Raw genomic sequence first — 26,521 nt, 5'->3', positions numbered from 1 at the left:
GTTAAACCATAACGTATGAAATAAAATAGCTCAGGACCATTCTGAGTTCAAACTAAGAAGAGGATGTTGATGTACTTCGTAGGGGTCAGATCTTTTAGGGGTTGCCTATTTTCTTATTGCTGCTTGGCCTAGCAGCATGTATCATGAGCAGATGGAGGTGTGTGGCCAAAATTGGATAAAGAACGTTACTCAGTTTCTCCAGAGGTAGTTACTTGAGCCTAGTTTAGGGGTGATCCCACCCTGTGTGCAGGCATGCAATGAGTATTGGAGCAAAGACCAAGAAAAAAGAAAAGAAAAAGAGTCTGGCGCAATCAATAATTCTTTTTTTTAAGAAGAAAACATTTAACGGGAATGGGAATGGGAATGGGAAAAACAATGGGGAATGGGAACGGGAATAAACATTTAATGGGAATGTTCACAGACAGATATGAGTTCCAAATAAACATCAACATGTATTATTCTTCGATTTTTTTTTTTTTATATTCCTTGGACGTAATTCTCAATTGAGTAGCTTGGAGCGACCAATGCCATTTTTGAATATTTCTGTTTTTCTTTGTAGGTCTTTTCACTTGATTTTCATTTTTGATTTTCTTTTCACTTGATTTTCATTTTTGAATATTTCTGTTTTTCTTTGTAGGTCTTTTCACTTGATTTTCATTTTTGATTTTCTTTTCAATTGATTTTCATTTTTGAATATTTCTGTTTTTATTTGTAGGTCTTTTCACTTGATTTTCATTTTTGATTTTCTTTTCACTTGATTTTCATTTTTGAATATTTCTGTTTTTCTTTGTAGGTCTTTTCACTTGATTTTCATTTTTGATTTTCTTTTCACTTGATTTTCATTTTTGAATATTTCTGTTTTTCTTTGTAGGTCTTTTCACTTGATTTTCATTTTTGATTTTCTTTTCAATTGATTTTCATTTTTGAATATTTCTGTTTTTCTTTGTAGGTCTTTTCACTTGATTTTCCTGATGGTTTCCAATGTTACTATAATCAAAACAAAGCCTCGCAAAGGACTGCTGCAATGGAAAGAATGGCAGAGCAAATTGCCACCCTTTGTGCTACATTAGGGGAATATCCTGCTGTGAGATATCGAGCGTAAGTGAAATATAAGTCAGGTTTTCAAAGTTGAAGGCACACATTAAAAAGTTTCGCCAACTATATTCGGTTTTGTGAGATAAATTATTGGCTCAGATTTGCGCCAAAGAATGTTTGTCTATAATTTATGTTTAACAATTTGTAAACGTCTTCGTGAATCCCCTTGTAGGCGTCTTAATAACGTTTATTTCCTATTATTTCTGCTTATGCAAACATTCTTATAACCACGGGTAAAGACCATGGATATATTAGTGAAAAGAGAGGTTACTTTCCTCTGAACACTGGGGAGGGGGGATAAAAAGGACTCTTATTAATTTTTTAATTTTTTAAATTTTCGGGGAGGGGGAGCGTTTACGAGTAAAGGTAGGATTATATGATAAAAATTATGCTTTAGTTTACTTGGTTTACATTTGTAATGTATTTTCGTTTTCCAATTACCGTACGTAATTTCTTATTTTTAGCATATCCTTTGTGCAATGCTAAGCCAGTAAAAAGAGGAAAAACTTAAGTTTGACCAGATTGGTTCGCCTATATAAAAATTTCAGCCAACGAAAAGAAGGAATTTTTTTTACAGGTACTCCCTAAGTAGTTCTCTGTGGTATAACAATACCGAGATTTTTTTTTGCTTACAGTGTTGGTGTGGATTCCTTCTTCAACCTCTATAAATTCAGAATAAGTAGTTGTTGCTGTAGTTTAGAGTTTTCAAATTTTAATAAACATTTTTTACGGGTACTGCTGTGGCTGGCTATAAGATTCTAGCTTGAGATAGTGTAAAGGAATATTTTGGAATTGCTGAAATAATGGGCTTTGTTGCTTGAGCCTTGACTCAGTTTATTGAATCTGCCCATAATAATAATTATAATCACACCATTTACTAAGGATAAATTTAAAGTGCCCAAGGACATACAAAATTAGCACCTAAGGCAGCACCTCTTTTTGGCAGTGTTGTCACATTGAATTGTGAAAATTAATAAGCAAAACTGATGAGTTGAATGTGACAACGCTTTTGTCTGTAAGAATTTACATATGAAAACTTTGTTGATTCCCAAAGACAACCTTCAAAGAAACACTATATCTTCTTAAGGTGTTTGATGCTTTTTTTGGCTGATTTTCCAATCTGATTTCATTTTCACTGTACTTGGTACTTCAAGATATCTAGCTATTTTTTTGCTTATGAAGCACTAGTGTCTTGGAAGATTCTTATGACTAATCACGCATACAGATGGTAACTATCTAACTGGTATGACTAATGGCTAGCCATGAACGACGATCCCGGGAATTTGAAATATTTTTATTCAAATTTTAACTATTTGTTAGTTAAATCTAACTGCAACAATATCGTGTTAGACAGTTCAAAGCTATAACTATATTTTAGGTTCTAAAAAAACAGTAACTTCTCTGAGATTTTTTTTGCACGAATTATTTCTTTCCTCTAGCGTTTTTTAAAATTGTGACCCCCCCCCCCTGAAGCACACTCATGCGTATTGAAAGCCAACTTCAATTCAGAGCCACTATTTTAGTAACATCCAACACATAAGTCAATTAATAAAAACATAAAACTGAAATAAATTTATTATTTTAAAAATATTACTTTGATATATTGACAATTATTAAGTTATATGTAAAATAAATATATTTAAAGTTATTTTAATACATGGAAAAATAATAAATTGATAGATATAAAAGATTACTTAAATATAAAAAATATTAATACATATATTGTTAAAAATAAATATATTTATTTTAAATATAAATAAACTTAGAATCCTGTAACACCGATAAGCAAAACGTTGCTAGAGTCACGGCTGAACCTTTATAAGGGAAGGATGCTAAGTCTCTGTCCTAATTTTTATATTCTATGTGATTTTAGCTCATCCTTATGTTATTGAAGAGTTTTACTGAACAGAATACCAGAGCTGTAATTAAGGGGCCAAAAAGCCGCACTTTACCGACCACTGCAGGTAAAATGCGGCAGTGGCTTTATGTAAGCCAGCTCAAGAGTAGATTGAAGTGTTACCTTTTGGGTAATAAAAGAGAATGATTAGAAAGTTGAATGTTGTTTCGCTTAATTTATTTATTATTTCTATTTATTTATTTATTTTTTATGTAGTAGTTGTAAAGCTGTATAATAATGGATTTGCAGCCATCATAAACAAACCTTCGGGCTTTTGTAAAGGGCTGCTGTTAATTTGTTTGTATTTTTATGTTAAATAAAATAATTTGATCTGTTCTAAGTAAGTATAAGTTGTTATTAAGCGAATCAAATGCACTCGAAGCACAGGCTAATCAAAATCTGTATATGTAAACTTTAGTAAACACGAATAAAAATTTATTTATTTAGTGTTAATTGAAGTGGTTGTTGGACAAGGAGTGATATTCTTAATCATTAGATTAGGAAGACTAAGTCACTAAGGCTAGGAATAAGTGAAGATGAAAAGGTGACGTTGGGTAATGAAAAGATTGATCAGGTGGGAAGCTTCACTTACCTTGGTAGTATTATTAGTGAAGATGGTGGGAGCAGTGAAGATGTTAAAAATAGAATAGACAAGTCACGGGGTGTTTTTTCACAGATAAGAAAAGTCTGGAAGAATAGGAAGATAAGACTGCAAACCAAGATTAGAATATTAGAAGCTACAGTGATGACAGTGGTCAAATATGGCTCTGAAGCATGGACGCTCCGAAAAGCGGATGAATATTTGCTAGATGTTTTCCAGAGAAATTGCCTAAGGATTGCTCTGGGTACACAGCTGACTGACCATATTTTAAACAATAGGCTTTACGAAAAATGTGGTTCAATACCGCTCTCTAGGTCTATAATGAAAGAACGGTTAAGGTGGTTAGGGCACGTTGTGCGGATGAAGGATGACAGATTGCCGAAGATTGTTCTTTTCGGCCAACCATCTAGGGCTAAACGGAAAGCAGGTCGTCCCCGTCTGGGGTGGGAGGACGTCATAAAGAAAGATTTATAGGAAATGGGAACTTCGTGGGCGGGTGTAAAAAGGGAGGCTTTGAATAGATTGGGGTGGAGGAGGATCGTGCGTAGCTGTGTTGGCCTCAGGCGGCTTGGTTGTGCTGTGAGTTGTTAGTAGTAGTAGTAGTAGTAGATTGGAAAACTAAAAGCAATTTTTTAAGCTAAAAGCTAAATCATTTATTCGTTATAGGTATATCCTGTCCCAGTTTTCAATCTACGAAATTTTCTCTAGATTGACGCTCAGTTTGAGCGTTTTTTTTATCCAGATGATTGAGTTTGAGTGTTTGACCGATAAAACTGAATATTTTCAATGCTTAAATACTTGCTATAGAGATGGAAGCTGATTAAATCTTGCTAATGTGCTAATTGGTCCCTGGGCCATACGAATATTCTTATTTGAGTATTTATTTTTATAAACGGAAAGTCTGCACAAAAAAGGGCTGACATTCTGTCCTCACTCTTATAACCCTTTGTCAGTCCGCACCCTTAAATCTCGATGATTCAAAGACTATTATTCAAAAAAAAGTTGATATAGATGGTATAAAACAATTGTTCTATTTTGTATTTGTTGTTCTCTTTAAAAATCAGACCGGAAATGTTTTTAGACCATTCAATTCTGGATCTTTACGGGGTGGAATAATATGTTTTATGAATTGAACTTGTTTTCAAAAAAAGCTTGATGCCATACTGCAGAAGCGCTTTATTGGTTAGATATTACAGACACTTTATTTAGATTTCTAATCTAATATTAGAAATCTTTATTCTAACTTTAATCTTATTCTAATCTTAGAAATCTAATCTTAGAAATCTTTATTAGAAATCTAATCTAAAATTTAGAAATCTGGATTTTTATGATTTTCCCTGTATTTACTTACATTTTCAATTTGATTTACTGCTTTTGAGTGCCATATAAAAGTTCGAAAAGAGAATCAGTAGAAATAAAAAAAGAAGAAAAGTCCGTTCACTTTATTTGACTATGTACGATTTAATAGAAATCAAGTTTTTTAGATAAATTTTAGATTTCTAGAATTTATCTAGATTTCTGTAATCTAGATTGAAGTCACAAACATCCCTGCGAATGCACGACTGCTATTTAAAAATCTATATAGGCCTTTGCTACCACTATCTAGCCTACTACTAACAACCCACAGCAGCACCAAGCCATCCGTGGCCAACACAGCTGTGCACACTTCTCATCTACCTCAACCTATTCAAAGCTTCACTCCTTAGCCCTCACATGAATTTCCAACCTCCTTTAAATCTTTCCTTATGACCTCTTAAGTCTGTTTGAAAAAAAATGAATGAGAGTAGTGGTAACTATATGCTCCCACATACTATACTTTGCGGAAAATGTTACGATTTTGCGGAATGCGGGCAACTTTTTGTGAAAAAAAAAGGTAAAAATAAAGATATGCATCCATATTTGCTATGGAAAGTGAGTGTTGACCACTTGATTCTATCTGGGCAGTATAAAGAAGTTATGCGCGATGAATATGAAAAAGTCCAAGACGTCTCCCTGTAACTGACTTACCCCTCCCCCCTCCCTAAAATTTTGATTTAAATTTATTTGCTCTACTCTGCCATTCTTCCATATTCAAGCTCTATGTTTATCTTGCGAAGAAAATATATTTGTCACATTCTGCTTTTTAACGAAATGGAGTAGCATCATGTTACTTACCTCAAAACTCACCTTAGTTACTTGTGGCTGAGCAATGATGTGTACCTTATATATTAACTCTCCTTTCATACGTGTGTGGAGTTTGATAAGTATACGAGTATATACACCTAGGTTACAGCTGGAACGGTCGAAAATTAATTTTGCTAATTACATTTTTGTGAATGCGGTTAACTAGTATCTTTGGTGTATTAGCTTTTGCACAATCACCATCAAAATGGGAAAAGTAGAGGCAAATAACCCAACCTATGAGAATTAATGAGTATTATGGCATTAACACTCACATTTGTCATACTTTACTCAATGCTCATTAAAACTACTCATTTGATTATCATCATAATGTAAGTTAAGGCGCATTAGTTAATAAACCGCTCCAGGTTTGCTTTTAATTCGCATCAAATTTGAAGTAAGTACAAATTAAATTATAATTTCCACCGGGAACACTCCAAGGTAGAATTTTTTTTTCTTCCACTGATTCGTTTAATTATATGAAAGCTACGGAGTTTGTAATTATTGCCATCTACTTTTTTTGGTAACATTGGATATCATGACAGGAATGTTAAGAAAGGCGGGCAATTTGCACAGAAATTATTATTAAAGCTAAACTGAAAATTTTAAAACACAAAATTTGAACTAATTTTTATTTTAATTTTATTTTGAACTAATTAATTTAATTTAATTAATTTAAATTTAAATTAATTAAAATAATTAAATTAATTAAAAAAAATTAATTAATATAATTAATTTAAATTAATTAATTTTATTTTATTTTGAACTAATTTGAACTAATTTTAATATTTTTACTCTTAGTGATAACGAGAGAAATATCGAATTCGCTCAAATTGTTCAGCACAAGCTTGATGGTTACAAAGCAGATGAGCCTACAATGGGAGATGGCCCTGAGAAGTCCCAACTTTTAATCATTGATCGTGGGGTTGATGGCGTCTCACCTCTGTTGCATGAACTCACATTTCAAGCCATGGCATATGATTTGCTTCCCATTGAAAATGATGTCTACAAGTTTGTTTCTGTTTGATTTTCTTTTTATTTTCTTTTTATTCCTTTTTTCAGTCTCCTCTTTTTTATCTACCGAATCTCTAATGTGCCTCTAAGCGTCACTTCTCTAGCTTCTTAATGAGAATATTTATCTTAATGAGAACAATTTATTTTAGTCGTTGGATTTTGGGTGAGTGGCTAGCTTTTTGAGTTGAGTCTTTTGTTTGTTTTTTTGTTGATGTTTTTACTTCGTTTAATTTTGGTTTTATCTGTTATTGTTTTTTCCCGTCGTTATGCTTTATAATTTTTCCAATTTGGGTTTTTGTTTGATTTTTATCTCCATGCTTTTTTTCTTTTTATTTTCATCTATTCTATATCGTTTGCATCTTCGCTCAGAAAATGTGAACTTGATTCTTTGAGACTTTCTCTAATATTTCCGAACAGGGTTGTGGAGTTTGTTATAAGTTGTAACCTACTTCGACTCCGACTCTAGACATTTCCAATATACCGACTCCACCTCCAACTCCATTCAACAAAAATTTACTAAAACTCCGATTTCACGACTCCGAATCCACAGCCCTGTTTTGAAGAAGGGAAGCAGTTGTCCTCCCAAAATATCCGTTTTGTTTCATCGAGTATTTTCTTTGGTCGAATGCAACCTTATTTTCGCTTTTCTTCTCTTATGTTTTTTATTCTTTGTTTTCATTTTCTTTCTTATTTATTCCTTTTTTATTCTTAAATCTACCGGAGCTCTAATGTGCCAGATGTAACGCGATAAAGCGAAAAAGATGCTCGAACGCACTTGACGGACGATACTTTACTTGACAGAGGAAATTGGCTTAATTTAAAGAAACTTTGCTAAGTGATATCCCTGACTATTTTTTTAAGCATGATTTTGTCCTAATTCTGAAAATACGAAGCTTTCAATAATTTCAAGCAATGCAAAACCTTACTAGGAAAAGGATATTTCTTGGAAACGAAACCATTGCTTGTATATATATATATATATATATATATATATATATATATATATATATATATATATATATATATATATATATATATATATATATATATATATATATATATATATATATATATATATATATATATATATATATATATATATATATATATATATATATATATATATATATATATATATATATATATATATATATATATATATATATATATATATATATATATATATATATATATATATATATATATATATATATTACTTTTGATAGGCTTCGGACCTTTTGCCAAATGGACACAATAGTTATATCTGTGGGCTTTTTTTCTTACTAGCTTATATTTTGCAGACTAACTCACCCTAGCAATTTTTTTTAATTCAAAAAAATTTAAAACAAAAGATCCTTCTATGTTTTTGAAATTTTAGGAAATTTCAGGGTTAAATCCAAAGAAAAATAAGACCCTTAGTGGAAATCCAAACATCAATAGGGTCTTTTGTAATGATTCTAGTTAAGGAGGTAAAGGGTATCCCCTATATAAACAGATATGTTCAAAGGATTCCCTTCGACAACTGTGAAAATGGCCTTAAAATTCTTTTTGATATTTCAGCTCTCCCACAACCCCCCACTGAGAATATTTCAAGAGATGAATTTTTTCAGGGGTGATTATCAGTCGTAGAGTATTGTTATACGAGAATTTGAAGAATAGGGCTGAGAAGGGGGAGGGGCAATTTCTCTTACATTTAAGAAAACTAATCTCTGTCAGTTGTGCTCGTTGTTTTTATTCATATGCTTTAATTTTAATTATTATCGTTTATTTTAATATATCATATTTTAATATACATTAATAACATTTTAACATATTTAATTAATTCTTTTATTCTTAATGAATTTTAATTAATTTTTGACACATTTAAATTAGTATATTCAGTTCAGTTCAGTTCAGTTCATTTTATTTAACATCAAAATACATTTAACAAATATGCCAATACCCGCCCCAAGAAAGATACCAAAAAGCACTTGTGACTGGGCGGGTACATACACTAAAAAACAACACACACAAATTACATACAAACACAAAAAAAAACAAAAAAAAACAAACAATCTCTCATCAATTCATTTAATAATAATAATAATAAAGATAAATAATAATAATAATAAAAAAAAAAAAAAACTATGAACCTTGACCTAACAAATATCTTTTCAATTTATTTTTAAATAACCCCAGGTGTTCAGCCACCCGAATGCTATCCGAAATAGAGTTCCACACATTAAGTCCTGAAAATTTAGCATAGAAGCCGGCCCTGGTTCCACTTCTATTCGGAACAATGAAATCACTACCATGACGACTTTCATAATGGTGCAAAGACCTATTTTGATTAAAATAATCACGAAAAACCTCTGAACTAACATCATTCCAGCATTGATAAGCAAAAAGTCCTATTTGGTAGTCTCATAGCTGTCCTACATTCAACACTTGCAACTTGTTGAAACAAGCTGAAGTGTTATTTACACCTTCAACATACCCACCAATAAGACGCATCGCTCTATTTTGAAGAGTCTGAACACGTTTAAAATTCACATAAAAATTACTTGCCCATAACATACAGCCATACGAAGCATATTGGTGGATCAAAGCATAGTATAAAAGCAATAAAACTCTCTGAGGTAAGAAATTTTTAAAACGACGAATCGCTCCAAGGCCACTACAATGCATATTGTAATGCATTATTTAATATACATTATGTAATACATTATATTAATATTCTAGTTTATTCATACGCTCAGATTGGTGCCAAAGATTCACTTTTATTTAGTTGCTTACTTTATTATGATGTGCTCTGAACTTTATAACTAGCACTGACCACTGGTACTGAAAACTACCACTACGATTACCACAAATAACTCACTAAGCTGTCTTGGGGCAACTGAGCTGCATGCACTTTCTCCGTCCCAATCTAATCAATGCTTCACTCTTTACCCATTCCTCTTTGGTTGTAATTTTTTTAAATCCTTTCTTATGACTTTTTTTGTCTCAGTTGGGAACGAGCTGTTTCCCTTTTGACTTTAGATAAATGGCCAAAAAGCACAATCTTTGGCAATCTGTTATTCTATATCCCTAAAACGAGGGGAAAGTAATGAAAAAATAACCCCAAGTTCATGGGTTTGGAATCCTTTGTTCTAGTAGGGATGGGCTCGATTCCGGGGTGTTATTTGGTTTGGGAAGGAGGTCATTAGCTTGACAGTGTTATCTCAGCCAAAGTCGACCCAGCCTTAAATTGGTACCTGGATAAATCTGAGGAAGGTAAGAAGGAAGGGTGTTGACCCCACATTGCACTTTCTGGCTGAAGGGCATTGAAACAGATCAGCACCGCCATTGTGTACTTTAAGGTCCAGTGCCGTACCTTTACCCTATCAACCTGCTGCATCTCAAAAAGTATCTTACGCAGGAGGAGGGGACTTCGAGTTGGTGTCCCTCTCCGAAAATCGTAATTTTTTTAGATATTTGTATAAGTTTTTACATGTCATATAATAATAATAATATAATATGTACTGGAATACCCGAGGGTCATATAAAAAAGTAGTGATTACATACATCTAACTAAAAACGCATCAAAAACCAAAGCGAAACCAAACACCGTGCACCTCTATTTCCGACGTTTGCGCCTTCATAACACCTGTTCAGGGAAATACATGGTGTTTGTATATCCAGCATAACGCTTCCAGCGCCTCCAGTACACAATTTTCCACTTAACAATTGTTTGTGGAGTCTTTGATGTAAGAATGCCAAGATCTAGCTATTGGCATATAATTTGCCTTTTTTATTTTTTTATTTTTTTTGAAGTAGGAAATAAAGAAACAATTCGATGTAGATTAAGCGTAATAGACCTTAATAAGATAGGTTTCCCCATAAAAAATATCTTGTACTGGCCCCCTTTGAAGCTCAGGTCGTAAAGACTATCAGTTAAATTAGGGGGTTAGTTGCAAGAGCTTAAAAATAGAAAGATCAGTAGATTTTTTTTCTTTAGCATACTAAAAAACTGACTTACTTTCCAGTATGTAACTGGAAAGAAACTTTTCATCCGATCATGGAAAATCTTCCTTTAGCCGTTTTAGTATTCCAATAGACTCTTTTCTAAAGTGAATCTCTGAGATATTGTCAGAAATAAAAGATGTTGTAGTCAAAATTTTAGACAAATTCAAATTCCGCATTGGCACTTTATTGTGTTGAAACGACCTTCAGTTCATTAAATATGGATAAAGATCATACCTATAGTCTGAATTTATTACATGATTCTCATACATGATTTTGGTCTCTTCTTACTGCTTCAGATATTAGGGATATACGGAAGTGTTTCTACAAGTATGCGAAATATTTGCTAAGGCTGCCTCTCTGGGCTAATAACAGCTTACTATCCTTGCGGTATGGAGTTGCAAGTCCAGTGTCCGCCGTACAGAAAAGAAATGAGAGATATCGGAGGCAGATGATCGGTGAAAGCACCTCTGAAATTGTCCGTCTTTGATTATAGGTTTGTTCTTACATATAATTGCCCGTATTTGTAATATCTTTTTGTCTGTTCTTCTCTGTTTTGGTTCTGTTTGTATTTGTCAGAATTTTTTTTTCCATTTTCTTTCTTTATACTCCATCAGTGTTGTATTTTACATTTATGATGGGCAATAAATTTATAAATAAATACATATACTAATATTATTCGTCTATGAATTTGGATTCTTTTTCTTACTGACGGTTGTAGTAGATTTGATCGATCCGTTCTCTTTTTTTTTTTTTTCTTTTTTTTTTTTAACACTTACCAGATTTTTAAAATAACATTATCAACCAAACGTAGAAATGGTAAGGACGTATGACGTTTTATCAAGCCCTTATTGTGGCTTGAGCAATGTCACACAATCTTTCATCATAGACCAGACTCATTTACTCTTCCTACTCTTTTCTTACCTTTCAATACTATCTAACTCTCCCGAATAAAAAAAAAAAAAAAAAAAAAAAAAAAAAAAAAAAAAAAAAAAAGACCAACAACAATAAAAAATATTTAATTCCCACCCAACAAAAACTTTTTTAATCTAATTTTAAACTGAAACTGGTTTTCTGACTCCCTAATTCTCTCCGGGAAACCATTCCACAAATTAACTGCATAATTTCTAATTACAAAACTAGATCGATTTGTACTCTTTACTTCTGAGACTAAGCTTCCAAGACCTCTAGCTTCCAATATTATTCGTCTATGAATTTGGATTCTTTTTCTTACTGACGGTTGTAGTAGATTTGATCGATCCGTTCTCTTTTTTAGGTACTTGAATTCGGGTGTGGAAAAAGATGTCCTTCTTGATGAAAATGATGACCAGTGGAAAGAACTACGGCATCAGCACATTGCAGTAGTTTCGCAGTAAGTCCGGATTGAAATGTTTACTTGTAGATATAAAGTTCTAAAATAACCGTCTAGGGCTAAACGGAAAGCAGGTCATCCTCATCTTGGGTGGGAGGACGTCATGAAGAAAGATTTAAAGGAAATGAGAACTTCGTCGGCGGGTGTAAAAAGGGAGGCTTTAAATAGATAGGGATGGAGGAGGAGAGTGCGTAGCTGTGTTGGCCTCAGGCGGCTTGGTGCTGCGGTGAGTTGTTAGTATTATTATTAGTAAATAGCTGAAACGAAGTGACAAGAGACTTGACAACTTGAAAAAGGGCGCTTAGATCACCTGGCAATTTTGTTCATCTCCTCACCAGGTTCCAAAATATGACCAAAATTGGCACGTTTTATTTGATCTTTAACTAACTAACTGAAAAAAATAAATATTTGACTAAGTAATTACTAACTAAACTGTGGGTAACTATGGAAGAACTAACTGAAATAACTGAACTATTAATATTAGTTATAAAAGATAATTATAGAAATAACTATCTAAAAAGTAAAATAAAGACCCAAATAAAATTAATGGGATGTTTGACATTCTGTCTTTGAACAATTTCCTTTCTATTACTTTGATCCTTCAGATAACCCGACGGCTGTTGCTACAGAACATTCAGACTTCATATAGTAAACCAAAAGAGGTTTTCATTAACATTTCAATCAAGGCCATATCCAGTGGGGAGGTTATGACGTTCGAACCCCCCCCCCCCCATCCTAAAGGTTTTTTCTGACTCGTAAAAAGGTAGCGAAAATGAATATAAACAAATATTTGATGCATTTTTTAAAGTTTTGTACCGCCTCCCTCCGAACAAAATGCTCTTATATCCCCCCCCCCTCCTCCCGAAAAAAAGTCCTGGATACGACCCTGGTATCAATTCCTCTTACTGGAAAATTAAAGTAAGCAGTTATACTTTAATCTTTCAAATTAATCTTGATAAACAATTGACAAACATACTGATGATAAGATGTGCTGATTTATTGATTTTTTGTTACTATTGTCGTTTTGTACTATTATGTAGATATTTTTGTGACGTCTTGTTTAAGTTGGTTGGCCCCTATTTAGTTAATTGATTCAATTTTTATGGTATTTTGATTTAATCCTTTCCAATTTCTTTTTCGACTGAGGATTGAGATCACCTCACCTTATTATTAATATTTTCATATTTTTCTGTTGCCCCGTGTTGAGTCTGTTGCCCCTTTATGTATCCGAACTAGCAGGTTTTTTTCTTTTTTTGATTTCTGTTTTCTGTCAATTTGTATAGTTTTTTTTTTATTATTTTGAGGGATATATATACACACAAATATATATATATATATATATATATATATATATATATATATATAAATATATATATATATCTATATATAATATGTATATGTGTCTTTATTGTTTGACGGGTAAATTGACATTTGGGTGACGCCTCGCTTTTGCATCAACTTAACTATTTAATTTTAAACAGTTTGGCTCTTAACCAGGACCTTCATTGAAAATTTAACGGTATCCGAATATTCACGCCCAAAAATCTGATATGCTGAATCTGATTGTATGATTTTCATTAAGATCACTTGATGTTTTACGTGTGTTTCCCCTTTTTCAAACAAATTTTCTTAGGCTCGTAACTTTTAATGGGTAACATTAAACTTCATGAATTTCATAAATTTTATATATTATATATTTATTTTGATGTATCCATTGTTATCAAGACCCTGTTTCTTAGAGTTTCGGTTATTATTGAGCCGGATCGCTCCTTACTTACAGTTCGTTACTTCGAACTGTTCGATGATGTCATTTTACCGATCTCTATCAATAAATAAAGGAGGAAATAAATATATAGGCAAAAAAATTAACGATATATAGGTATGTATACAGATATATGCATATAAAGTACAAGAAAAAACTCTTTTCTTTTACTTTATAAAAGAGAAGAGGAAACCAACATTAGCGCTCCGTTTCATCTTTTCTTAATATTTCTTTTCTTTCCTTTTTTTCCTTCCGTAAATCTGAATAACGTCAGGTTGGCCCTAAAATTTAATTGGCCCTAATAAAATCTAATAAAATCTAGTTGACCCTAAAGAAAGAAAGTCAGGCTGGCCCTAAAATTTAATTGACCCCAATAAAATTTAATAAAATCCAGTTGGCCCTAAAGAAAAAAAGTCAGGTTGGTCCTAAAATCTAATTAGCCCTAATAAAATTTAGTTGGCCCTACAGAAAGAAAGTCAGGTTGGCCCTAAAATTTAATTGGCCCTAATAAAATCTAATAAAATCTAGTTGACCCTAAAGAAAGAAAGTCAGGTTGGCCCTAAAATTTAATTGGCCCTAATAAAATCTAATAAAATCTAGTTGACCCTACAGAAAGAAAGGCAGGCTGGCCCTAAAATTTAATTGGCCCTAATAAAATCTAATAAAATCCAGTTGACCATAAAGAAAAAAAGTCAGGTTGATCCTAAAATTTAATTGACCCTAATAAAATTTAGTTGGCCCTAATAAAATCTAGTTGGCCCCAAAGAAAAAAAGTCAGGTTGGTCCTAAAATCTAATTGGCCCTAATAAAATTTAGTTGGCCCTAAAGAAAGAAAGGCAGGTTGGCCCTAAAATCTAATTGGCCCTAATAAAATCTAGTTGGCCCCAAAGAAAAAAAGTCAGGTTGGTCCTAAAATCTAATTGGCCCTAATAAAATTTAGTTGGCCCTAAAGAAAGAAAGGCAGATTAGATTTTAGGGTTGGCCCTAAAATCTAATTGAGGAGCCTCTAATTTGAGACTTTTTGGTTATTTTATGCAGAAACATTACGAAGAACTTGAAGACCTTTGTTGATTCAAAGAAGAGTCTGACTGCTGGTGACAAGTCATCAATTCGTGATCTATCTATGATGATCAAGAAAATGCCACAGTATCAAAAGGAGCTAAGTAACTACTCTTCACTCCAGAATCTGGCTGAAGACTGTATGAAAAAATACCAGAGTGAAGTCAGTCGTCTTTGTAAAGTTGAACAGGTGAGGCCTGCCAGAGTTGTCATGCTTAGTATGTTTGCGCCGTTGACTGTTTAGGCGTTTGCATGTTAGTTCTTCAAATCAGCGCCTTTTTCGAAGTGGCTATTCTTGAAAAATTGAAAATCTTATTTACATTTTGATTTTCTTAACATTTAAAAAGAATGGATTTGAAGTAGTGTTTCTCAGCCGATTTTGGATGTTGCTCCATTTTGGTAGTTTTGAAAATCCTCTGCTCCCCCGTAATGTTTTTTTTTTTTTTTTTGAATATTGTAATTCAGGTGGACAGTAAAAAATAATAAAATGATTTTTTATTTTGGAATGTATATTTTGATTATGAAATCATCCCAAAATGTTTATAAGTCCTTTTGTGTCATGCCTTTATTTGTTCAGTTTAATTTGTTCAGTTTTTTTAAGTTCAGTGTCATATTAGTTCATATTTTTGTATTAGTTCATATTAGTTCACATTAAAACTGAACTGTTCAGTTCAGTTTTAATTTGTTCAGTTTAAACCTCAAGTCTCCTGGTTTGCGGACCTCCAGTCAATTTCGCACTGAACCCACGTTAAACTAAATATTATAAGAAAGAAAGAAGAAAATTGTGTTAATGGTTAATTAATTAATCAGTAATTAGCTAATAATAGTAAATTAATCTGTGTTTAACCAATTCTAGAAATGTCATATTTTAATGTTCCTTCTAAATATTATGATTCTTCCACCCTACTCTGAACCTGAGTTTTTGATTACATTCCAAGTGGTAATCCAAAAGGCGGTGTGTTATACCCAACGTAATTTATAGAATGCAAATTTAAGGATTAATTGAAAGAAAATTCAATCATCTATGATTTTATATAAATCGCTAAATTCACTAAATCCCTGGATGTACAAATATTGCTACAAATATTTATTAAAGATTTGTAGTAATACAAATATTTATTAAATATTTATTAAAGTATTACAAAATATTTATTAAATATTTAATAATAAATATTTTATTAAATATTTGTATATATTTATTAAATGCAAATTATTTAACTAAAATCAACTGGCTTTAAATCAACTGTTAAAAACCTAACTTTTAGCATCAATTAGACAAGCCAAAAATAATGCTATTTGTTTTTTTTTCACGCATTTTTAGTGACATAAATGAAAAAAAATACTATATTAACTTTAGAGCATATTCATATTGTGACAAATAAACAACTCTTTTCAGGCTGTTATTTTAGTAACATCATGGAAAAATGGGATGTTGGAAAGAATTATTATTTTATTTGGGTAAAATAAAAACACGCTTAAAAATTGCGCTACTTTTCAAATGCTCCATTGTCCAATTTATGTCAGCTTAATTTTTTCTTCAGCAATGAAGTTTAGCGAATTCAAATAAGCGGAATAGGATTTCGCTCATTTACAATTTTGCTGTCAGGATTATTTTTTGCTTTTATTTGGGTAAAAAAAAGAAAGAATATGTTTGTCTTATTTGGGTGACATTCAAGGACGTTAAGAAACTGTGAACTTTCGTTAAGGTTACTTCCGAAAGCTCTGTTCTTCTGTTCTCTCTGTTATCTGTTTATCTGTTCTTCTATATGTTCTTCTACATATTTTTTTTGCACTGAAGACGGCAGAGGATCTTGCCAAAATATATATTTTCTTTCTATCATTCACTGGTTGAAAATTACCCTTGTTTACTTTGTCTATTTGTTTCCTTGATTTTTATCGTTCTTCGTTTATTTTTGTCCGTCATTAATTTTCAGTGAGGTCTCAGAACCTATTTATGTTATTTGGTAACAACGAATAACAGAAAGGATAGAGATATTTTGGCAAGATCCTCTGCCGTCTTCAGTGCTAAAAAAACAGCATATAGGGTATAGAAGAAAGATTAACTTTTGGAAGTAGCCTTAACGAAAGAGTTTTTTCTTTTATTGCGAATTATTCTTTGTTATGTTTTGTTTTTGTCTATAAATTTAATATTTTTCTTTCCGTTTTCTTAATTATTTTCGTTCTTAGATTTCTTATAAGAAACCAAATAACCTTTTTTGGGGCAGACCTCCATTTATATAGTCAACGCAGCATATTTCTTTTAGCTTATATGCAATGATCAATTATGATTTGTTTTGTCTTTAGGGGAAACGAATTTTGCCAAAATTTGACCTATCTAGGTCGTTTTCTTCATGCCGGAAATAGATAGTATGACAATTTCCAGTAAGTATAATGTCCTGTTAGAGAAAAACTTTAGAGATAATTAAATATATATGCAATTATTGCTCGTTTATTAATATAAAACACCAATATTGAATTGGAAAATGCATGTGATAGAATACCCTTTTACTCAATCATGTACTTTCAGCCTTGAGCCGTTCTGGCTAAGTGGACGCGCGCTGGGCTGAGAATCCGTGAATTCGGGTTCGATCCCTGGTGTGGTCAGTTTCTTAGTTTGGGACGCGGGTCAGTGGTGTGACCCTGTAAGCTTAGCCAGAGTCAACCCAGCTCTAAATGGGTACCTGGAGAAATCTGGGGAAGGTAAAACAAGAAGGTTTTGCGAAAGCATTGGTTGGCTGGCCCCCAGGCCCCCATTGCACTTCCTGACTGAAGGGCCACGAAACGGAGATCAGCACCGCCGGTTTGGACCTTAAGGGTCTAGTGCCGCATCCTTTTTTTTACCTTTTTTCAGCCCATGGTAATTTTAATTTAGCTCAAGTTTCTCAATGTAATTTTGCTAGTATTTGGAGGCTAGTATTTTAAGATGCATTTTTTAAGAAGATTTTTAGAGATATAGTATTTTAAGAACATTTTTGATGCATTAAATATTTTTTTGTAAACCCACCCCATCCCCTCAACGAAAATCGTGGATACGCCCTAGCATGGATTCAAAAGATCTTTTGTTGCTAAATGCCCTTTTCTGTCGTAAAAGATTTAACCGAAAACTAAAGATAGTAAAATATTTTTTTTCCACTTTAACATTAAAATACTTACTAAAGACTAAAAGCAGTAAAAGGGAAATGTAAAAATGGTTACCGCCTTAACATTAAAATGCCCTTACCAAAGATTAAAAGTAATAAAATAAAATATAAAAAAAGGGTCTCCACTTTTAGAATGTACTTGCCAAACATTAAAAGTAATAAAATCAAATTTAAAAAAAGATTTACCGCTTTACCATTAAAACGCACTTGCCGAAGATTAAAAATGTAAAAAATTTAACCGCTTTAACATTCTAGTTTAACTAACAAGTAAATAATAATGTTTTTCCTGCTACCTGCCAAAATTGAAATATTTAAGACTGAAAATTAAAGGTCTGTAGTCCCGTTCAAGGGCCGTTTTTTATCTTCTTCTACCCCATTTTTTTATTTTAGTATAAAAAAATTTATTTTTCTGGATAAAAGTAAAAAAATGTATAGCTTTTATAGATGAAGTGTCTAGAAAAAAGTTATTTTCATATTTTTATTAGTACTGTGATCGTAAATATTAAATTTTTGTGTATGAATAACAGAAGCTTCGCTGAGCAAAGTGAAGGTGGATTAAACAAAACAAACTAAATTAAGTAAGAAACAAGAATTAAGAAACAAAAAGTAAACAAAAAAGAAACTAAATTAAGTAAGAAGTAAGAAGTAAGAAATAGAAACAAAAAAAAACAAAAAGTAAACAAAAAAGAAACTAAAATTCATGCCCCCACCTCCGCTGCTGCAAGGGAAATATGCCAGTGGATTTTATGCAGCTATCAAATCGTATTTTCAGGACTTGGCAATGGGTGTTGACGCCGAAGGAGAGAAAGTCAAAGATCCCATGCGACTAATTGTTCCTTTGCTGCTTGAAGAAAATGTTTCTCCCATGGACAAGGTACAAAGTGTTGTAATTAATATTATTTAGATGTTTTATTTAAAGTAACTAAATCAAATGGAATTGAATTTCTTCGGTTTGTTGAATGTCCCGAGCTCTAAATAATAGTATTTTATCATTTATTTGTTTAATTTTTACTTAATATTTGTATTTTCATTAATTCTTTATTGATTTGTATGGGGTCCTACATTAACTTATTTTTGTTTGATATTAATCGTGTTATCAATTAATAAAAAATAATTAATTGCTCACAAATTCATTATTTGGTATTTAATAGTCACTTAGTAAGTATGACCTAGTCAGCCTTCTAGCGGTTTCTTTCTGGGTATTGATTTTGCTTTTTGACTTCTACTTCATGTAGTCAAGTGGCTAGCGCGCTAGATTTGAGACCCTTTGTCCGTGAGGAAAGGGTTGCAAATCCTGGTTTCACTGACAAGAACATATCCAGGATTTTGTTTCAGGTGGGGGGGGGGGTTTACACAAAAAATTAAATTTAAAAACACATCAAAAATTTGTTTATAATTTTTTTCGTTTTTACGAGTCGGAAAAACATTTCAGGGGGGGGGGGGGGGTCAAACCCTCTAACCCCTCCCCCTTGGATACGGCCTTGGTTGCTGGTAATTTGGTTTGAACGGGAATCAGTGAAATGACTAATTTCAGCCAGAGTTGACCCAGCTCTGTAAATGGATACCTGGTGAAATCTGGGGAAGGTAAACGAGAACGGTGTGTGGAAGCACAGGATGGCTAGCCCCCAGTCCTCATTGTACTTCTTGGCTGAAGGGTCATGAAACGGAGATCAATACCGCCGGTAGGGATTGTATAATCAGATGCCATATTCTTTACCTTATTTTATCTACTTCATGCATTTTTCCAGTGAAGGTGCAAGATTGTGAGGAACTTCTTTGTATAAGCATATTTCCGGCGATGTTTCCATTCTTTAACATAGCAGTTGCAGCGTGGAAACCTGAGAAACATGATATGAATAACCAAAGTCATTTAGCAATATTTAATCTTCCCCATAGACGTGTTGATTTATAATAGACTATAGGTAAGAGGTGGAGACGCATTTCAATAATCTCTCGTCATGAGGGCCAATATTAGGAATAAAACATCAAAAACATCAGTTGTTACGGTGTTTTATTTTCTTGAGTAAGTCTTCAAAAAAGTACATACATAAATATTTTAATTTGGTTAGCTGTTGTTCCTCGTAGATGGCATGTGTGTTTGCAACTTGGCCGTGAATTTTCTGAAATAGGATTCATCGTTCGTTAGCACGGTACGAATTAACTCCATTATATTTTTGAGTTGTGATCGGTAACTTGATTTTATAACCTTCGTTGTTGAAAAAAGTGGCTCAGAGGAATGGGCTGTGCCTAATATAGACACTAATCTGCAAACTGATTTTCTTATATTAGTAAGGTAGTTTGATTATGGCACTAGTTTCCACAAGGCTCACTCGCAGATTGTATGGATGTGTCGGACAGTTTAAGACTTTGATCCTATCGAAGTTCCTACAGTTCTTTTGTATTAATTACAATTGTTATTTGGAATAACTTTTATTTGATTTTTTTTGTGTCGAGACATTATGATCATACAGGTAGATGAATTGTAAAAAATATTTCATCACACTTTCTTTATTTTAAATTTAGTGAAAATCAATTCCATTTCCATGAATTTCTTTTAATTTATTCATTTCTTTTCGTGAGTCTTACCCATACTTTCAAATAGCCACATGCGGCTCGAGATCCGCAATTGGCCCATATGTGCTATATTTCGTAGTCCTAGGTCCACGTGTTTTGGCCACATGTGCTATAGACAACATTTGTTTTGGCGAGTTCCGTGCACTCCTCTTTCATACTATCAGTAAAAGTGCACCTGCCATCCTAAGGTGTTTAATGCAAACGAAACCGGTTATTTAGGTCTGGGTTTCTAAACTGCTTGATTAATTCCTATTTCTCCACTGTTTTGTTAGATGCAATATGCGAAATTAAAACAATCAGAAATTATTCTGTATTTTAGGGAGGCTGCCCCTTCCTCATCCCTCGCTTTTCACGCTAAACTCTTAAAGTTATTTAAAAATACTTTACCTCAAATTCAATGGCCTTTGAGTTTCAGGAGTCGTTTGTAAAGAATTGGGACAAAAAGTCAAACTTTAGCGTAAAGAGCGAGAGATCAGGAAGTGGCTGCCCCCCTCATATGCGGAGTAATTTCTGTTTGTTTTAACTTTTTATGTTGCTCCTTAATTTCAGTTAAAAGAAATTGTTTTTTATTTGATTACTTAACATTTTTCAGATTATACAAGGAATTTGCCCCCCGTAGAAAGTGTAAAATCGCCCCCGTGTAACGCCCACACGTGTAAAATTTACCCTGGGAAATACTATCCGAAAAATTTTCTTCCATTTCCCAATAACAAATAGGCCACTATATGTAAACAATGGATTCTGAGTCAATTCCTATCTTCAAATTTTTACAGGATGTCTTAAGGAATAAAAAGGGCGTGCAAGGGAGTTAGTTGCACTCTGACCTGTTTGTTCACTGAAAAGGGCACTAGAACTTTTAGTTCCCATTCGAGTGAGCCCTATTACGATCTTCTGGGACCATTGGCTCAGTACGATCACCCCTGGGAAAGAAATAACAAAAAAAACAACTAATTAACACGCGTCCGTGATTTTTCTTCTGGCAAAAAGTAACATTTTTTTTTTTTAGATAGGAGCTTGAAACCTTCATAGTAGGTTTCTCTAATATGCCTAATGTTTTGGTTAAGATTGCTTGACATCTGGAGATGTTTCTCTCCTTTTTTGAAAATCAGGTTAATTTTCGTTACCACGAACTCTTAGATTATCTGGTATTTATTCTGGTTACCTTCTGGCGTGTTGCACTGCTTTTTTTTTCTGGTATCTATCCTGGTAACAAACCTACGGTTCCCTATTGATTGAAAAGATGCAACATGGGGTATGCGAAGCTGACAAACCCGTTGTGGAGTTTTGCTTCGTTATAAGGACAAGATCGATCAAGTGCACAGCTTCGCTTACCTATGTAATGGTGTAAATTACCCATGCAATGCATTAGTATGCAGAGGATGGTAGATGCAGTAAAGATGTTAAAAGTAGAAAAGGCAAGGCCCAGGGCGTTTTTTCACAGTTGAAGAAAGTATGGAAGAATAGGAAGATAAGTTTGTATACCAAGATTAGAATGTTGGAAGCTACAGTGATGACAGTGGTCAATTATGGTTCTGAAACGTTGCCGCTTCGAGAGACAGAGGAGTTGTTAGATGTTTTCTTGGGAATTATCTACGGATTGTTTTGCTTACCGGTTTAGCTGACCATGTTTTCAAAGTATGCTGTTCGAAAAATGTGGTTCTATCCCGATTTAAAATTTTTAAACCATGTTGATTTTTTCCCCAAAGTAATTAAAGATCAATAATAAAGTCGATATATCTCCGCCATATAATTGCTATGGATGGTCGTGATGAAGAGAGAGAGAGAGAGAGAGAGAGAGAGAGAGAAAGAGAGAGAGAGATAGAGAGAGAGAGATAGAGAAATAAAGAGAGAGAAAGAGAGAGAGATAGAGACAGAGACAGAGACAGAGAGAGACAGACAGACAGACACAGAGAGAAACACAGAGAGACAGAGAGAGAGACACAGAAAGAGAGAGAGAGAGAGATCGTTCTGTCATTACGTCTATTTCTATGTTTTAAAGATGGAGTGGTGTTTTATTTTGATGATTTTTTTTCGCCTAAGATAGCTATCACATATTTTGCCAAATTTTCATTACTAGCAAAATTTTCATATCGGTTTATTTCTACATATTGGTCAAATTTAGGCAAATTAAAATTTTGACATATTCTACAGAACTAAGGATCTCCACTGGCTTGAGGGGTGGGGGTAGTGCTTGTTTCCCTAAAATAGAATTTTGTTTTTTAGCAAAAATTAGAATTATTAGTTGCTTTAAAAGTAGTGACAGTTCATCAGAATTTTTGAATTTCTGTATAATAAGAAGGAAAAGGGATTTTTGACACTCTTCTTCCTTTTTAAATTTTTATTCTGAAAAATGTAAAATTCCTTTTTTACATTTTCTTCTGATGTTTAAAAAAAAAATTAATTGAGCTAGTTGGTATTGTAGAATACATATGTGGTATGAAAATAAGTTGTTTTTTTTTTTTTTACCTATTCGAGTGGTATTTGGGTAAAATGTTGGTGTCGGAATTCTTATGCTATTATTTTTCAGGAGTAAACAATTATTGAAAGAGCTTATCTGTTGCAACCTGTAACTATTACAATAAGTTTCATTGCTTCAATGCCAACCGATTGAAAGTAAAAGAAAAAAAACTCCCGTTAAAAAAAAAAATTTAAGAAAATCGCCTAGCTATTAATTTATTATTCCATTGTTTCCTGATTGGCAGCGTAATTATATTGACCAATAGGGAGCAAGCACGTAATTCAAGTTCTCGCTGATGAACTAGGTTTTACTTTCGCTGTGAGTTTCCGGGCAGTGGCGTCGATAGGATTTGTCGGATCACTAAAAAATGAAGCGCGAATAAAATTTGAGGCTCACCTTAAGGCACTTCTGATTCTAGTGTTTTGAATTATATTAGAACCTGCTAAATATTCAACTTTCCAGTTTCGCACGTTCTTGTCAATTTTGGGGATTTTGTTTAATTTAAATTTATAGCTCATTTAGAAATACTTTAAACTGAGCATATTGGAGGACTAAATTTGATTATTTATATTAAAATTGGAGCCTTACTAATTTAAATTGATTTTACAGATTCGTATAATTCTCCTCTACATTTTGTCGAAAAACGGAATATCTGGAGAAAATCTGACTAAACTTATTCAACATGCGGCAATACCAGACCCTGAACGACCCATCATTACCAACATGACAAACCTTGGGTTCTGTGTCATCAATGAGGTAAGCTAATTTTTTCCTTTTTTTTTTACCATAGAGGGTTCCGTTCTATAGTTGTAGAATGAAAATTCGGAAGATTCGGAAAAGGTATTTACAAAGGGGAAGGATACTTTAAAAATTTCGTTTTTAAGACTGGGAGTGATGGAAATGTTTTGGTTTTTACTTTAGGGCATTCAGAATAAAGAAAAAAAAATGAAGGAAAATTAGTGCATGGTGTATTTTTACTGAAATTCCTTTTTGATAATTCGCTTCAGAAAAACAAACATTCAAGTAGATACAACTGACATAAAAATGGAATCCTGTCTTGGGAGGGTGGACATACTCAATCTCCCCCCCCCCTTATAAAAGTTTCCTGGTGGTGTGTATTGTGTAAACACGTAATTTACGCTGGTGAGACAAAAACTTTATTTTTGAAAGCCCTGCAAAAATTGAAATGCAAGATATACAAACGGAACCGAATCAAACCAATAAATTGTTGTCAACTTTAAAATAAGGCAAATAGTCGCACCTCAGACGCGACCGCATTCCATACGTTTGGCTGTTTCTGTCGGTAGGTAAAATTCGTTATTCGTTAACTTGATAAAAATGACATTTTATATCATCTTATTTCATTTTATTTGTCATTGGTAAAATGTCATAAAATGGCATGGTAAAAATTGCATTTTAACTTTAAATTAGGGTAAATAATTGCACCTAGAACACGACCGTATTCTGGACAAAAGTGTGACCACTTCGTTCGTTCGGTAAAATTGGTTTAGCGGTAGCATTGGTCAAAATTACTTGATCATATTTCGGACAATGAAGCGATTTGTGACGATATAGTCCGAAGAGGGATCTAAATCGTTTGTCAAGTTTTGTTAAAAGAGATAATGGTTCAATTTGTTAGAAGTATTGGAGGTAAAAATTCTGTCTTTTTTCTAGATATTAGGGACTACATTTCTGGGGAGTTTGCTAATCTTTTCTCCATTCCCTTTTTTTACTTGCAGCATAAGTTTGATTAAATATTAAAGAGTATTGTCCGAGAAGTGATTATTTGCCTGAATTTGAGGTTTTATAATTTGAGGCTTAGAGGCTTAATTTTAGGTTTTTGAGGGTTTTCTTTATAGGGAGGTTGTTGAAGTTTTGAGGCTTAATTTGATGTTTTTCATTATAGGGAGGTCGTAGAAAGCAGTGGTGTCCAAATCGCAAGGAAAGAGAGCAGACTTACCAGATGTCCCGTTGGACTCCTATTATCAAGGATGTTATGGAGGATGCCATTGATGATAAACTTGATGGAGAGCATTTTCCTTATCTTGCTGGACGAGCTGCTTCGACTAGTGCTAGAGGAATACCCACCAGGTCATTTTTATTCTTTATTGCTTAGAACCCCATGAACCATCATTGAGCATTTCCCTTATCTTGCTGGACGAGCTGCTTTGACTAGTGCTAGAGGAATACCAACCAGGTCATTGTTTATTATTTATTGCTTAGAACCCCATGAATCACCATTGAGCATTTCCCTAATCTTGCTGAACGAGTTGCTTCGACTAGTGCTAGAGGAATACCTACCATACCCACCAGGTCATTTTTTATTCTTTTTTGCTTAGAACCCCTTGAATCACCATTGAGCATTTCCCTTATCTTGCTGAACGAGTTGCTTCGACTAGTGCTAGAGGAATACCTACCATACCCACCAGGTCATTTTTTATTCTTTTTTGCTTAGAACCCCATGAATCATCATTGAGCATTTCCCTAATCTTGCTGGACGAGCTGCTTCAACTAGTGCTAGAGGAATACCTACCAGGTCATTTTTTATTCTTTATTGCTTAGAACCCCTTGACTCACCATTGAGCATTTCCCTAATCTTGCTGGACGAGCTGCTTCAACTGGTGCTAGAGGAATACCCACCAGGTCATTTTTTATTCTTTATTGCTTAGAACCCCTTGAATCACCATTGAGCATTTCCCTAATCTTGCTGGACGAGCTGCTTCGACTAGTGCTAGAGGAATACCCACCAGGTCATTTTTTATTCTTTATTGCTTAGAACCCCTTGAATCACCATTGAGCATTTCCCTAATCTTGCTGGACGAGCTGCTTCGACTAGTGCTAGAGTAATACCCACCAGGTCATTTTTTATTCTTTAATCACCCCTTGAACCACCATTGTCTAACTTATGGATCTGTAACTCAAACTATGTACACTTAAAAAAGAGTTACTCAATGTCAAGCTCATGTTATTAATGCTAGATGATCTCAAAATACTGCTCAACCAGTCATAGCATCATGACTATGGTGCTGGTAGTTTTAATTCACATTCTTCCTATCACGTTAAAGCATCAAATATCCATTCTATTCATTTTCAGTCTTCTCTGTAGTTGGCTAATAGTAAAAGAAAGTGAAAAAAGAGAAATTTGAAGTCCTTTATTTGGAAGTAGTACTCTAAAGCTCCTAGTCGTTTGTTTGGCCTTTACTTTAAAAGTAGACGATGTTGCAACAGGAACAAATATCTCTTGAAAGTATATTTCCAAAAGAAGAGTTCGCTTTGATGGTACTCAATGTCTGCTCAATGTCTGCTATGACTGCTCAACCAGTCATAGCATCATGACTATGGTGTTGGTAGTTTTAATTCACATTCCTGTCACGTTAAGGCATCAAATATCCATTCTATTCATTT

General features: G+C 33.3%; 1 protein-coding gene across 2 annotated transcripts in view; it reads left to right on the top strand.

The window, feature by feature from the left end:
* LOC148941589 (protein ROP-like) overlaps positions 1-26,521 on the top strand; it is an 81,867-nt gene that overhangs the window by 34,412 nt on the left and 20,934 nt on the right. The window contains exons 5-12 of one of the 2 annotated variants that reach the window (XM_089104504.1): positions 950-1,098; positions 6,555-6,764; positions 12,028-12,123; positions 14,924-15,134; positions 18,857-18,958; positions 23,726-23,872; positions 25,023-25,207; positions 25,430-25,586. In XM_089104504.1, coding sequence (XP_088960630.1) covers positions 950-1,098; positions 6,555-6,764; positions 12,028-12,123; positions 14,924-15,134; positions 18,857-18,958; positions 23,726-23,872; positions 25,023-25,207; positions 25,430-25,571 — 1,242 coding nt within the window. In that variant the 3' untranslated portion in view covers positions 25,572-25,586. Of the gene's footprint in view, positions 1-949; positions 1,099-6,554; positions 6,765-12,027; positions 12,124-14,923; positions 15,135-18,856; positions 18,959-23,725; positions 23,873-25,022; positions 25,208-25,429; positions 25,587-26,521 lie in introns of those variants that run through there. The other variant, XM_089104503.1, reaches the window with a different exon arrangement.

This window comes from Artemia sp. Qi Xiang Cuo, chromosome 18 (assembly GCF_049724085.1).
Source record: "Artemia sp. Qi Xiang Cuo chromosome 18, ASM4972408v1, whole genome shotgun sequence".
In the NCBI taxonomy this organism is placed as follows: Eukaryota; Metazoa; Arthropoda; class Branchiopoda; order Anostraca; family Artemiidae; genus Artemia; species Artemia sp. Qi Xiang Cuo.
This window is presented reverse-complemented; position numbering and strand designations above follow the sequence as displayed.